The sequence below is a fragment of the Pelobates fuscus genome, chromosome 1 (assembly GCF_036172605.1).
Source record: "Pelobates fuscus isolate aPelFus1 chromosome 1, aPelFus1.pri, whole genome shotgun sequence".
Classification (NCBI taxonomy): domain Eukaryota; kingdom Metazoa; phylum Chordata; class Amphibia; order Anura; family Pelobatidae; genus Pelobates; species Pelobates fuscus.
Window position 1 is genome coordinate 201734530 of NC_086317.1, and position 15442 is coordinate 201749971.

The 15442-nt window shown below is 45.8% G+C and overlaps 1 protein-coding gene across 2 annotated transcripts in view; it reads right to left on the bottom strand.

Annotated features, from left to right (window-relative positions):
- Positions 1 to 441: 441 nt before the first annotated feature.
- Positions 442 to 15442, bottom strand: part of FGR (FGR proto-oncogene, Src family tyrosine kinase) — a 151233-nt gene continuing 136232 nt past the window's right edge. For both annotated transcript variants that reach the window (XM_063453624.1, XM_063453631.1), the window contains exons 11-13: positions 10510 to 10663; positions 1226 to 1357; positions 442 to 894 (exon numbers count right to left, since the gene is read on the bottom strand). In XM_063453624.1, the coding sequence (XP_063309694.1) occupies positions 686 to 894; positions 1226 to 1357; positions 10510 to 10663 (495 nt within the window). In that variant the 3' untranslated portion in view covers positions 442 to 685. The remainder of the gene's footprint in view (positions 895 to 1225; positions 1358 to 10509; positions 10664 to 15442) is intronic.

Genomic DNA, 15442 nt, shown 5'->3' on the forward strand with positions numbered 1-15442 from the left:
CTGATATTTCAGCATATATGATAGATTGCACAACTGGATAATTTACCACTGAGCTGTCTTTTGTAGCCTACATTTGCATAATTTCAACCATATTATTTTCACGACATTTAAGGATTTAATATACATGTAATACATGGTAACTATAATTTTTTATATTTTTTTAATACTGCACAGTTCACAATATGTCTATTTCTACGCAAAACATCTGCTTTATTTAGGGCAAGCTTGTCACATAGAACACTGGTAGATGAGTATTAAATATGGAAGTGGTCACATTATTATAATTTTTTTTTTTTTTTTCCAAAGCAGGACAACTTATACATAGCACACATAATAATATCAATACATTTTCAAAATAGGCATGTACGCAGCAGTTTTCGGCTTACAACATTATCCGCACGAATGCACATTCTAATTTTTACATATTACAGAATTCGCAAGGTCACATTATTTTTTAAGGAATATTTGTTTTTGATCAACCAGTTCAAACGTGTGCCAAAAGCATCTCCCAGGTTTTGGCAATAGTTAGCCCTTGTTCTTAAAGTGGATTCCATTGGAAATGTTTATCCTCCATTTCCTAAGAAATTACAGTCTGTCCCTTACATAAATCACTGAATTTTCGAAATGGCTTTCCCAGTCGTTATATCAGGACATTCCACTTTCCTTCATACCTCCTTCCCCAATCTTAGATATTGTCTCCAGGCTGATACTGCGGCTCAGTGGCTGTGAAATAATCTTCCAAAAAGGACTGCAAGTACTCAAATGTTGGTCGCTCCTCAGGGTCTGCCTTCCAACAGTGCAGCATGAGCTCGTGGAGAGATGGAGGGCAGCCTGGAGGGCTTGGCATTCGGTAGCCTCTCTCCACCTGCTCGAGAACTTCTCTGTTACTCATACCTATGGCATAAATAAACATGATTAAGGATGTTAAGATGAAAATGATATTGTTATAGAAATGTGTTTACCCTGAGGGCTGTCAAGAAGGTTTACTGACAAAAGCAGAAAAGAAGTGGAAATTTGAGTCAGAAGGAAAGAGAAAAAGAACTGTGTGTTTGTGTGAGTGTGGCTATATTAAACAATGTGTTAATGTGAGGAGATTTGTGCTTGTTTGTGTACTGATGCATGTGTGTACTGTTGTACATTTATAACTGTGAATATCTCTAACTACATATCTGTTTTGCCACCCTTCAAGTTCCCCACATTCTGTTGCCAGGCAGATTATCAGCACCTGGATACGGAATTCTTCCCTTCGTCACCACCTCACAGACTAGGATCCCGAAAGACCAGACATCGGATTTAATGGTGAATTTGCCATACAATGCAGCTTCAGGGGCTGTCCACTTAATTGGGAACTTGGCACCTGTTTGAGGAAACAAAGCAATAATTCTTAGAGCCAGAAGCAGGTAAACTGATACTTAAGAATGAAATGGGCTAAGATCCAGACGGTGCTCACAAGAGTACAGGGGTGATCACGCATTACTTATAAAAACAGGAGATACATATACTGCTTAGAACAAAGCTTAATGCAATAAGGAATGTACAATTTAGGTTACTGTACAAGTAAGTTGTTATACAATGTGAATATTTCCAAAACTGCCATCCTGCTGTTCTGGTTTTAATGTTTCAATCTGACTCTTAAAGGAATACTTCAAGCACCATAACCACTACAGAACACTACTTACACTGTGGGTAAGGCTGGGCACACCTGGCACACTAACCACTACAGTGATCTGTAGTTATGGTGCATGGAGTGTACCTTTAATAATGTGTACTATATAGTTCCATGTTTTTCATCCAGAGGAAATAGGAGTACCATGGTTAAAGAGGTATGTACAGAGGTATGTCCAAACATACATCTCCATGTCTCAGATTGATGGAATGGCTGCACCCGGGTTACGAACATAATCCCTCTCCATATATGTGATAATCAAGGGCAGCTACGATTCTTTAGCGAAGCCACTCGCTAAATGGTCCCTCCTACCTGGAAGCCAGTGTGATGTGAGAGCAGCAGTGTTTCTCTTAGCACACACTACTGGCCCTGCTTCAGTAGGATGTGAAGCGGCTAAACAAGAGAGGGTGATGATGGAATTCACATTGTGCCACCTCCATCACAGGTGCTTTACACTGAAATAAAGCAGTAACAGCAGATGGTGCTCAGAGGACCACTAATAACTACTGCTGCTCTCATGATGCAGTATCAGCACTGTACAATAAATGTGGTGAAATGGAGAGATATATATGCGAGGTACACTAGTGATAAACCATGGGATATCAAATGGTGGAGATGACGTGAGAGATATAATTTGGGGGAAGATGGAGTGAGAGAGAGCGAGAGTATGAGGGGAGATGGAGAAACACTACAAGAGGATAATATGGATAGATATATACACACACGTGAGTACGTTTGTCTTTTACTATATGAGTTTATGTGTATATCTGTATATGAATACATCATTAATTATATGTAAGTATATAGATGTGTGTGGCTAATTATGTGTGTTTGAATGTATGGGAGTGAGGAGTTAATTATGCATGTGAGCATATGCAGCATTTAGAGTGAGTGGGAATATCTTAGGTTTGTCTAAGAGTATGGCTAACTAAAGTGTGTGTGTGTGTGTAACAAAAGGGTGCAACTTTTTTACCTGGCTCCTACATTTTAGTGAAATTTGTCAGGTCATGGTTTAAGATTAAGGATATTATTTAGGTTTGGGGTTATGGCTAGGGTTACTCCAAGAACTATGACAGATGGCCAATGGCAGCATGGCTTCCCCCATCTGTGCCGCCCATGTCCTCCCCTCAGCCTGCCCTCCCTGATGTCTGTCCCTCTAATGTCAGCGGAAGAGAATTGGGCTGCAAAACTTGACCTTGGATGGACAAGCTGGACTGAGATGAGTTTTAGCTATTTTATTTATTTAAGGTGCGAGTGGGATAGGAAACTGTTTTTTTAAAAAGAAACTCTCCAAACACCTAAAGTACTTTAGCTTGCTGGAGTGCATTATGTGCGAAGAGTGATTCCTTTTTTCCTTATTTTGCAGATTTCATCCCTTGGCTGTCTATCAGACAAATGCTCCTATTACTTGATTGTAATCTAGCTCAGTGGAGCTAAACTCAAGAGTCAGGCAACTGCTCAGAACACCTGCCTTGCAAATACTTCTCATGCAGTTGCATTGGGATGCCTGTGATTGGACAGTCACAGGAGGTTTGTCATGGGGAAAAGAGAATGGATTGCAAAGGCTGCAGACAGCAAATCTGCAGCTTAAGGACTTTGTGGTCTTTCTTTCTCCAATGAAGAGGCCTGTGATTTTAGGGTTACTTTATGTAAGAAAACCCAAAATTAATTTATCTATCATTCTTAACATTTTCACCCATACGACGGGGATGCCCTGGTAGAGTTTTCCCTTCCAGTGGTCCAATACCTCTTTAAAGAAAACTCTGACCACCTGGTGCCAATTGGTCCCTGGCGCTCCCTTACCTTTAGGAGTTAAGCTGTTAAGGAATGGTTTAACATATAAGTTGGCTCTCCAGCACCGTTACTTTCTGTAACCATCCCCATCCACTTTCTCTAATGTGTAGTGGCACTTACCTGCCACAATGAGTTGCACCACTCCGCGGGTCGCCCAGGCCGAATCCCTCATGAGCCATGCAGTTGTGCGACCTGAAAACTGAAATATACTCACCAACTCAGTGAACTGCTCCTCCTCTAGGTTTGCGAGGATTGAATTCACCAGACAACCGCTACTTCCTTGTATTGATTGAACTCTGCCCACTTGAATGGCACATGCTTATATAGTTTAAACACAAGTGATGTCACATCTGCCCTTAAAGTGACCACCTCATCTAGGCAACCCCATTTTCATACTTTTTGGAATCGCAGAGTTGACGTGGACCAATCAGAACATATATAAGCTCTTAAAAGCTAATTTGGACCCTAATTCAGTGCTCTACCATAGTTTCTGCCTTGATACATGTTAAGTGCTTACAGTAAGTTTCTCTTGATATTCTGATATTGACTTTGGCTTGTATTTTACTTTGTGTATTTATGAAATCCTGACCCGCCTTGTTTATTTGTTTATCTGTATTTCTATAATCTTGACATTGATTGTTACTGGTGTTGTCTTGGTCTTTAAGAACATTAAAGGACCACTATAGTGCCAGGAAAACATACTCGTTTTCCTCGCACTATAAGGTCCTTGGGTCCCCCTCACCCTCAGGGCTCCCCTCCCGCCGGGCTCTAGGGTGAGGAAGGGGTTAATCCCTTACCATTTATCCAGCGCCGGGCTCCCTCGGTGCTGGGGACTCTCCTCCTCCTTTTTTCCCTTTGGTTCCGGGTGACTCTCCTTTTCCTTTCCCTTCAGCCAGTCTCATAGGAAAGCATTCTCAATGCTTTCCTATGGACTCTGGCATCTTCTCACTGTGAACATCATAGTGAGAAGCGCGGAAGCGCCTCTAGCCAGGGCCGGCGCGTCCATAAGGCGACACAGGCGGCCGCCTTAGGGCGCACCGGCTCCGGGGGCGCAAGATTTCAGTGACCGGCAGGAGGGAAGCTATCCCTCCTGCCGGCCACCATCTCCGCCCCCGGCGCGGCAGTGCTGTGATCAGGCGCGGCGAGGGAGCTCTAAGTTACCTGAAGAGGAGAAACAACGCAGAAAGAGAGAAGGCCTATGCCTCTACTGCAGCAAAAAGGGGCATGTAAGGACAACATGTCCTGACCTGCAGGGAAATGCCAGGACCTAAGACCAGAGGAGGGGTTGGTCTTGGGTGTTATGGAATTATCCCCTCACAACAAAAATTCTTGACCGCTTCTAGCGGTTACCCTCACCTTTAACGGTGAGACCATGCATACCAAGGCCCTACTAGACACGGGTGCAGCTGGCAACTTTATAGACCAGTCCAACGCCATGACTTTGGTACGCAAGGCCTCACCTCAAGCTGTGGAAGCACTCGATGGCAAGCCACTCCCGAACCCTAAGGTGATTCACAAAACTCAGGAGGTGCAACTCACCATTGGGGTCCTACACCGGGGGAGCATTGCCTTTCACGTGTTGAGTTCCCCTTCATGTCCCATAGTCCTTGGGTTTCCGTGGTTGAGAAAGCACAACCCCGTTATAGATTGGGTCACTTTGGACATATTGTCTTAGGGTTCTACGTGTCTATTGCAGTGTCTTATACCTATGCATCCCGTTTGTTCACATTTACCTTTCCTGTTTAACCGCTTAAAAGGTTCCAAGTGGTTTACTAAACTGGATCTCAGGTCACTTTCAACACTCGCAGTGGCCACTAAGAATATTTAGTGATGCCCTTCGGCCTGTGTAACGCCCCTGCTGTCTTACAGGACTTCCTTCGAGATTACATGCACGTATGTGCTGTAGTGTATCTGGATGACATATTGGTATACTCACCTGATTTGGAAACCCACCATAAACATGTAAGATCAGTACTAAAGACACTGCAAGAAAACAGTCTGTATTGCAAGCTCGTTTTCCCTCGAAGCCTTTGGCTTCCGCCCTCCTGGCGGTCGTCGGGAGGGGGTTATGTCAGGTCCCCTTCCCCCACGCCGGTCGCAGCGACCTTGCTTACCTCATCACAGTGAGCGGCATCATTTGGTCCCTGTCTCCAGACTGGCAGTGTATCTGACGCAGCACGCTGTGTAGCAGCTCCCCTGTCCTCCCGCGCGATGCTGTGTGGAGCATTGCCGCGCGTTACCATAGCAACGCTCCACACAGCATTGCGCGGGAGGACAGGGGAGCTGCTACACAGATCCCTCCCCCTGCCTCCCGACATGGAAGCACTGCTTGACACCACCGGACCACCAGGGATGACTGTGTCCCCCACAGGTAAGAAGGGGGGGGGGGATACTGATTTACAATACTTGTTTTTATTTTTTATTAAAACACCTTTATCCCTACCCCACACAAAGTACCCCTACCCCCCCACAGCACCCCTACTCCCCACACACAGCACCCCTACTCCCCACACACAGCACCCCTACCCCCCCACACAGTACCCCTACCCCCCACAGCACCCCTACCCCCCACACACAGCACCCCTCCCCCACACACAGTATCCCTACCTCTCACACAGCACCGCTACCCCCCCACACAGTACCCCTACCCCCCACAGCACCCCGACCCCCCACACACAGCACCCCTACCCCCCCACAGCTTCCCTACCCCCCACGCACAGTACCCCAGTACCCCACACAGTACCCCTACCCCCCCACAGCACCCCTACCCCCCCACACAGCACCCCTACCCCCCCACACAGCACCCCTACCCCCCACACAGCACCCCTACTCCCCCACACACAGCACCCCTACTCCCCCACAGCACCCCTACCCCCACACAGCATACCTAACCCCCCCACAGCACCCCTACCCCCCCACACAACACCCCTGCCCCCCCACACAGCACCCTTGACCCCCACACAGCACCCCGGCCCCCCACACAGCACCCCTATCCCCCAGCATCCCTCCCCTCCCCACACCCAGCATCCCACCCCTCCCCCACACCCAGCTTCCCTCCCCTCCCCACACCCAGCATCCCACCCCTCCCCCACACCCAGCTTCCCTCCCCTCCCCTACACCCAGCATCGCTCCCCACCCCTACCTCCACACAAAGTACCCCTACCCCCCACAGCACCCCTACCTCCCACACACAGCAGCCCTACCCCCCCCACATAGCACCCACACAACACACATACCACCCCTCACACACACACACACACACCACCCCTCATACACACACACCACCCCTCATACACACACACACACACACCACCCCTCATACACACACACACACACACACACCACCCCTCAAACACACACAGACCACCCCTCTCACACACACACCACCCATCATACACACACACACACACAGCACCCCTCATACACACACAACACCCCTCATACACACACAACACCCCTCATACACACACAGCCACAGCACCCCTCATACACACACACACACAGCCACAGCACCCCTCCCACACACACAGCCACAGCACCCCTCCCACACACACACACAGCACCCCTCACACACACACACACACACACACACACACAGCAACCCTCAGACACACACAGCACCCCTCACACGCAGCACACACACAGTACCCCACACACAAACACATACACTGCACCCCTCAATGCAGTATGTGTGTGTATTCAGCAGTCTGTGTGTGTGTGTGTGTACTCAGCGGACTGTATGTGTGTACTCAGCGGACTGTGTGTGTATGTATTCAGCAGTCTGTGTGTGTGTACTCAGCAGTCTCTGTGTGTGTACTCAGCAGTCTGTCTGTATGTGTATTCAGCAGACTGTGTGTGTGTGTTTGTGTGTTCAGCAGACTGTGTGTGTGTACTCAGCAGTCTGTGTGTGTGTACTCAGCAGTCTGTCTGTATGTGTATTTAGCAGACTGTGTGTGTGTGTATTCAGCAGTCTCTGTATTCAGCAGTCTTGTGTGTGTATATTCAGCAGACTGTGTGTATGTATTCAGCAGTCTCTGTGTGTATGTATTGCATTTGTTGGAGATACTAATAAATATAAGCTTAATTTTATCTATTTATATCATTATTGAAAATTTGTATTATTGAACTCTCTGTTGTTGTGTTCTTTTAAAACAAAAGTTGTTAATTAGTTCGGACAACAGTACGAGTTGTTTTTTCTAAACTTAAACCTCAGTATTGAGGTTTAATTGCCGTGTTGGCACTTTAAGGAAAAAAAAGTATGTATTGCGGTTTGGGCACTCGGGCTCAAAAAGGTTCTCCATCACTGCTGTAGGACATTACACTAGCCTTAACCACTCGTCTCGCACTAGGAAGACTGAATCAGGCTATCTACCACCCAAAATCAGAGAATATGAGAACTCTGAGAACTGGCAAAAGCTTAGATAAACTCGGTAGTTTGCCCTTTGCGTAGTTCCACTCAGGTCTCAAAGTTTTCTAATGGGGCATAGTTTTAATGTGGCATAGTTAGGCAAGAGGTTTTTTTTTTTTTGCTTTATTTTTTTAAATAAACACACTTCCCACGAAAAGATTTTCTTTCTAAAAAAGTTAACAATTTTTTTAAAGCTGTCATTTAATCTCACATGAGCGTCAATGACAAAATGGCAATCTCCTTTCTCCCACTCAAAATAGTTTCAAGTGCCCCTGGCAGTAGGTAGATAAGAATATACAGCAGTAAGCTGAACCTAGTCTCACTGTAGAATGAAGGACCTAGGCTAATTCTCCTACTCCCACACAGGCACAGCAAGAATAAAACACAGTATAACTGCTGGTCTGTCTCCCTTGATAGCTGCGGTAAAAGTGTCTTAAAGTATAGTTTGTTTTACTGCTCCTCTTTTTTTCCCTCTCTTAGTCAGTCAGTTGTTGATCTATGAATAATATTAACATTGACTGGCTGTCCCCTAACCATCAATTATGTTTTTTCTACCTTTTGGACATGAGAAATAACATGATTGGCAAGACCTCTTGTCCATCATTGCATACTAAACTACTTATTTGCCCTCACCCATAGAAGACCAAACAAACAGCCTATTCTTCATTCCATCCTCCTTTTGTCTGGTGCCAGTAATATTATGCCAAATCCCGAATCAAAAAGAGCATGTTCGGACCTGCGCAAACTGTTTGCTTTGAGATTCGGGCACAATGTTTCGTAAACTGGAATTTCGAATGAGGACGAATTGCAGTTTGGCCAAAACTAATCTCCAAGTCCAGTAGTTAGGCATATAATAATTTAGTATATAATTTAGAATTACATGGTTAGCCGTTGGTTTTATGGGTGACATTTAGGGTTAGGGATAGTACTTTGGGTTAGGATTGGAGAAAGAAGCTAGGCTCATGGTTTTTGGTGAGAATGTAGGGTTTGTTTTTCATTTGCAGTTAAGTATAGTATTAAGGATGGCATTTAAAGGACCTTTATGGGTAGGGTTCAGGCCTGTATTAATATGGCGTAGTAATAAAAGTGTTATCATTCGTTTGTTTTGGTTACCACACCAAGTATTATAGAGTCTGGGGCTTAGAAAAGGGAAAAGTGGAGGAAAGCAATGGAAAATATTTTAAGAGTAGATGAAGAGAGTAATGGAAAAGCGTAGGCTATATGAAAAAGTGGAGTAATGTATAAAAGAGTTGGTGATGGAGCCATGGGAAACAAGAGGAGGAACATGAAAAGTTGGAAAATAAGACAGGTGGAGCATACAAATAATAATAGCCATATTGAAAATATAATTTTCTGAGATAGTGGTACTTATGAATTTTTTCTTACTCTTACTGAAAAGGTTGAGAAACACTGGTCTTATATCCAGAATTTATACATGATGGTACTGCATTGATATTTTTAAAAGCAATATGACCTGAGAAGGGTGCATAAGCAATAAACGATTCAGAAACTGGATCCTACAAATGACACTTAAAAGCAATGTTCCTACACTGGGGCTTAACAAATATAGGAGCCAGATTGCCTTATATTACTCAGATTTGTATCATTGATTTGTTTTGTCATTATTGTTAATAGCTTGTGAATGGATAGATAGTTTCTTATAAAATAGGAAAATATGTTGAGCAATAGACATGAGTGTATGTATATGTGTGTGTTTGTGTGTACACACACACACACACACACTCTCTCTCATAAATTTGTCAAGCCTTGTACTACACATAGGAGCATAATTATAATGTGTAGAGGATGCATTGACATTTTATATAGCAAGCAATTGCAATTGGCCACTGCATTAAGAATTTATCAGAATACTTTTGGTTTAGGGTTATTTACTTGAGCGACAATTTACAGTAAATTCAAAGTGAATTTCAAATTTAAATAACCGAACTGGAATAATTATATTATTCACTTATGCTTTCAACTCAAATAATCTGGCTTTAAATTTGAAATTCACATTGAATTCTCACTTTAGTGAATAACTACGTGAGTATCTGTAAAGAAGTGTTGCAATGGCAATGTAAGGGTTTTATGATTTATTTATTTTTAGACTTGCAATAAGGCACTTCTAAACCTCATTACAGCACAGAAGTATTACTTAGGCAATATGACCGTAAAGCACTAGATTACCAGCAGTATACTTTACAAAAAGAATAAAGCACACAGGAACTGGATTCATTAAGAAGAGGTTACCAGGGCAATAAAGTACCCAGAATCGGGTCAGAGTAAGGTGATGTGACAAGGACAATAAAGCAGTGTGGTTCATTATCAATCCCACTTCTTGAGAGCAGTAAACTCGCAAGGATTTTAACCTTTCTTCCATTAGTGCAAAAATAGCTAACTAACCCAGTTTGAAATAATACTGAGCATTTTTGCAAAAGTAGATGTTGCCTTGACAATCAACCCTGTTGTCTGCTTGAATCAAGAAGCCCTGCTGTAAGTGGCAACAAGGCCCTTAGGAGCCAATCTGCTGCAAGAAAAAGTTACAGAGGATATTCAGCACTATTGGAAGGAGATGATACAGGGATGGTAATGAACACTAAAAATAAGATATACGCAGTGGTAAACGACTCAGTGCCCTCACCCTGCCTTGCTGTGTACTCGTTGTCCTCAATGAGACGGGCAAGGCCGAAATCCGCTATTTTACAGACCAAGTTGTCACCCACAAGAATATTGGCAGCTCTGAGATCACGATGTATATAATTCATCCGTTCAATATATGCCATGCCAGAGGCTATCTGTAAGGAACAACAGGGGACAGAGATGTGTGTGTGGATGGGGGAGGAGGAGATAATCTGACAGTCTTGGAAACACAGTTACAAAAAGAAGGGGATTTTTTGATTGCCTGCAAAGGAAGAGGAAGAATGCTGTAAGCTTTTGTCCTGATCATAAAACAGGAATCGTATGTGGCCCACACTAGAGTATCTATGTTTCTTACCAGAGTCACTTTAAAAATGTCTGCACTAAAATATATAGACTTGAAAAAAGCAAGCGTAATTATAATGATATTATACTAGGGTAACATTCAAAAGAACTCCATTTATAATGATACATGTCATTACAATCGTGGTTTTAACACTATAGGGTCAGGAATGCATGTTTGTTTTCATGACCCTGTATTGTTCCTTTAAAGATGACCTACCATGCCCTCAAAACACTTGTGCTCTTTTGAAAATGCATACAATTTCATCTATATATTGTGCGAGCAGTTTTTCTAGCAAATGTATAGATTGCGAGAAGAATATATTTAAAAATAGGTATTTATCCAGCTTCTCGGTCAAATCTTTGGCATAAACTCTATGCCGATGATTTGACTGACAAGAGAGAGCAGAATAGATTCTCCACAGGCATTCTTTTAGCTCTCCCAAGCATAGCAATCAGAGTCAGGGCCGGTGCAAGGGTTTTGCCGCCCTAGGCAAACGAAAAATTTGCCGCCTGCCCCCCATATGACATCACAATGCCCCACCCATATGATCTGCCATATGAACTAACACTAGTGCTGCACACTGTGTTTACATTAAAAAGCCTGCAGGGACAGGCTATAGACACCGGAACCACTTCATTAAGCTGCAGTGGTTCTGGGGACTATAGTGTCCGTTTAATGTAAGGTTAATTAGAGATTAGTGTCACTAATAATATACTAGATTACTGCCTACTTACAACCAGATGAAGATGGTGATGGGCTCTGGCTGCAGTTTGGCTCCACTGGTCTGGTGTAGAACCGGATCTCTGGAGGCTGTTTGTAACTACGGTCACAAAATTCAATTTTATGGGAGAACAGGAAGCAGCTCCATTTTTTGAGGCCCATTACACAGCTCAAGGTCTGGGACCCAGGGCCTGACGGTGAGTATGCCCATAAGGCCCACCCATAAGTCCACCTATATGTTCCACCCATTAAATTCACACACAGGGAGTGTAGTGTGTAGGGGATGTGTTATGTGTTATTGTAGAGGATCTAATGTGTGTGCTTATGGAATGTAGTGTATAGGCATACCAGTTTGTGTAGGTGATGCAGTGTGTTTGTGTGTAGTGGAAGCAGTGTGTGTTTGTGGTTGTGTGTAAGGGATCCATTGTGAGGAGAACACAGGGATGGTGGGTGGGTGTGAGAAGAGACCCCTAGGTGAGGGTTTTTTTATGCATAAGGGATGCACGGTGTGTGTCTGTAAGTGTGTGCATTGAGTGTGTGTAAGAAATGCATTGTGTTTCTGTGTGTATGTAAGAGAAGCAGTGTGTGTGTGTGTTTGCATGTGTGTGTAAGGGATGCATTGTGTGTTTCTGTGTATGTATAGGGATGCATTGTGTGTGTGTAGTGTGATAGAGCTCTCCCTTCTGTCCCTTAGAGCTCTCCCCTGTCCCTTAGTGGTCTCTCCTCTCCCCCCACCTTCCACTAGGGGTCTATTCTCACACCCACCCACCATCCCTGTGTTCTCCTCACCTCCCCTTCTCCTCACCCCCTCTCCTGTATTCTTCTCACCTCCCCATCTCCTCACCCCCTCTCCCTGTGTTCTTATCACTACACCCTCCCTGTGTTCTTCTCACTCCCCCTTCCCTGTGTTCTTCTCACCTCCCCCTCTCCTCACCCCCTCCCTGTGTTCTTCTTACTCCCCCCCTCCCCTCTTCTTCTTACTCCCCCTCCCCCCTTTCTTCTTACCTCCGCTCCCCCCTTTCTCCGTACTCCCCCCTCCCCCTTTCTTCTTACTTCCCCTCCCCTCTTCTTCTTACTCCCCCATCCCCTCTTCTTCTTACTCCCCCTCCCCCTTTCTTCTTACTCCCCCCTCTTCATCTTACTCCCCCTCCCCCCTTTCTTCTTACTCCCCCCACCCCTCTTCTTCTTACTCCCCCCTCCCCTCTTCTTCTTACTCCCCCCACCCCTCCTTACTCCCCCTCCACTTGTCTTCTTCTTACTCCCCCCTCCACTTGTATTCTTCTTACTCCCCCCTCCCCTTGTTTTCTTCTTACTCCCCCACCTTCAATCTTCTTTTTACCCCCCCTCCCCTCCCCTTGTTCTTCTTACCCCCCTCCCCTCCACCAGTTCTTCTTACCCCCCCTCCCCCAGTTCTACTCCGAACCTCACCTCCCCTGTAGCGTGGCTGAGCTCCTCTCCGGTCCGCGGTACAGGAGTTTGTTTCCTGTACCCGGCTGGACTGACAGGAAGTGCACACTGAGTGTGCACTTCCTGTCAGTCCGGCCGGGTCGCGGACCGGAGAGGAGCTCGGCCACGCTACAGGAAGGGGAGGTGAGGCAGTGCGGCAGCCGCCTGAGCGCTCTATATAGAGCGCTCAGGCGGCTGCAGCATTTAAAGGGCCGGCGATGGGGGCGCAGGGCGCACCCTCCTATATGGCGCCCTAGGCAGCTGCCTAGTTCGCCTTATAGGAAGCGCCGGCCCTGATCAGAGTGCATGTGCTGCAGTTGCTATGGAATATCCCTAGCTGATACTGCTAGCGCTGGCTAGGAGGTATAGGAACAGTGTCTGTTTCACTTAATTCAGGTACCAGCATGCTGGCACTGAAGCCAGCTTGTCAGCGTCACTGAAAAGACAGCATGAAGAGTAACACACACATGGCAGCACTGGAATGAAGGTGGGTTAGTATATCTCAATATTCTACATTGAATACAACCTGTTTTTTGTGATATATGATGTATTCAATGTATTTGGTGTCGACTCAAAGTTAGTAAAATGTTATACTACAGGTTCACTTTAAAATGTTTTGTATATACGGTGTACTCCTTTTAAGATGGCTGTGTCACCTCTGTCTGATAGTCACTTCATCACTTGCAGTGCTGTGGCCCAGGGATGCACAGGAAAGGCCGGCCTTAGGGGTGTGCGAGCTGTGCGGCCGCACAGGGCGCCATGGCAACAGGGGCGCCCTGGCAGCCGACACAGCTCTTACATGGCCGGATGTGAACTGTGTGCACCTGCTACTCGGGTGGAGGATTTCATTTTTCACCACCCGGGTAGCCGACTATCCCAAAAAACACATGTGCGGGTGGGCGGAGCTTACCGATTGGTGGGCAGAGCTTATGCAGAGGCAGGGCTATAAATAGCAGCAAAGGCGGGGAGCTAAGTGCGCCCAGAAACCGGTGTTGGTGCTGCACAGGAAAAGAGAAGCAGGAAGGAGTACCTGCTTCCCCAACAACTCCAGGAGCTGTGTTGCCTCCACTTCTCACTTACAATTACTAACAGAGAGAGGTAACCTTCCATTTGTGTGTGTGTGTGTCTGTAACTGTGTATGACTGTAACTGTGTGTGTGTGTCTGTAACTGTGTGTGACTGTAACTGTGTGTCTGTGTGTGTGTGACTGTCTGCCTGTGTGTGAAACTGTAACTGTATGTGTATGTGTCACTGTCTGCCTGTGTGTGTGTGTGACTGTAACTGTGTGTGACTGCAACTGTGTGTGTATTACTAACGGTCAGGGCCAGATTAAGAGCCCAGTGGGCCTGGTGCTGACAATTATGGTCTTATCGACCAAAAACACCAAAACAGTCATATCTCTCAAGCGTCATGTATCTGATGGAGGTGGTGTTTGAAGGAAACTCAAAGGATGCAGCTATAAGAAAACACATACTCTATGCTAATCTCTTTATCTAATTTATGTTTTCATCTTTCAAGTAAATCCATACCCCCCTAACAGCAGTGTCCAGTAAAGCAGGAAGTCAATGGGCAGGGTAAAAGGGTGGGCCACTGATGCGAATCACGTGACCAGAACAGCCAAAAGGGGCGAACATGCCCAAAAAGGGGGCATGTCTGTCCAGAGAATTGGAAGGCCAGTCTGGCATCAGTGTCCCTATGTATCACAGTGTCAGTGTCCCCATGTCGCCCAGTCCCCTAGTCTCCCAGTGTCCCCATTTCCCCCAGTGTCCCCATGTCTCAGTGTGTCCAGTGTCACTATGATACTAGGGGACACTGAAAATCATGGGGACACAGTGAGACATGGGAACACTGAGAGATCCAGGGACACTGAGACACTTGGGGACACTGGGAGACACGGGGGCACTTGTGGATCCAGACATGGAGACACTGGGAGAAAGGGGGACACAGACACTAGGGACACAGAGACAAGCAGACACAGACACTGGGAGACATAGGGACACTGAGATATTTGGCAACACTAAGGCACTAGGGAAACTGAGAGACATGGAACACAGACTCTGGGAGACTAGGGGACACTGGGAGACATGGGGACACTGAAACACTAGAAACACTGGTTGGGAGGCATGGGGACACACACACTTGGGACACTGGGATACATGAGGGCACTTGTGGACATAGACATGGGGACACTGGGAGACATGGGAACACTGAGACATTTGGGGACACTGGGAGACATGGGGTCACTAGGTACACTGAGAGACATGGGAACACAGACACTGGGAGACATGGGGACACTGAGACACTGGCTGGGAGTCATAAAGACATGGGGACACTGAGACACTGGCTGGGAGACACAGGGACATTAGGAGACATGGAGACACTGTGTCCCTATGTCTCAACGTGTCCCCATGTTTCCCAGTGACCCC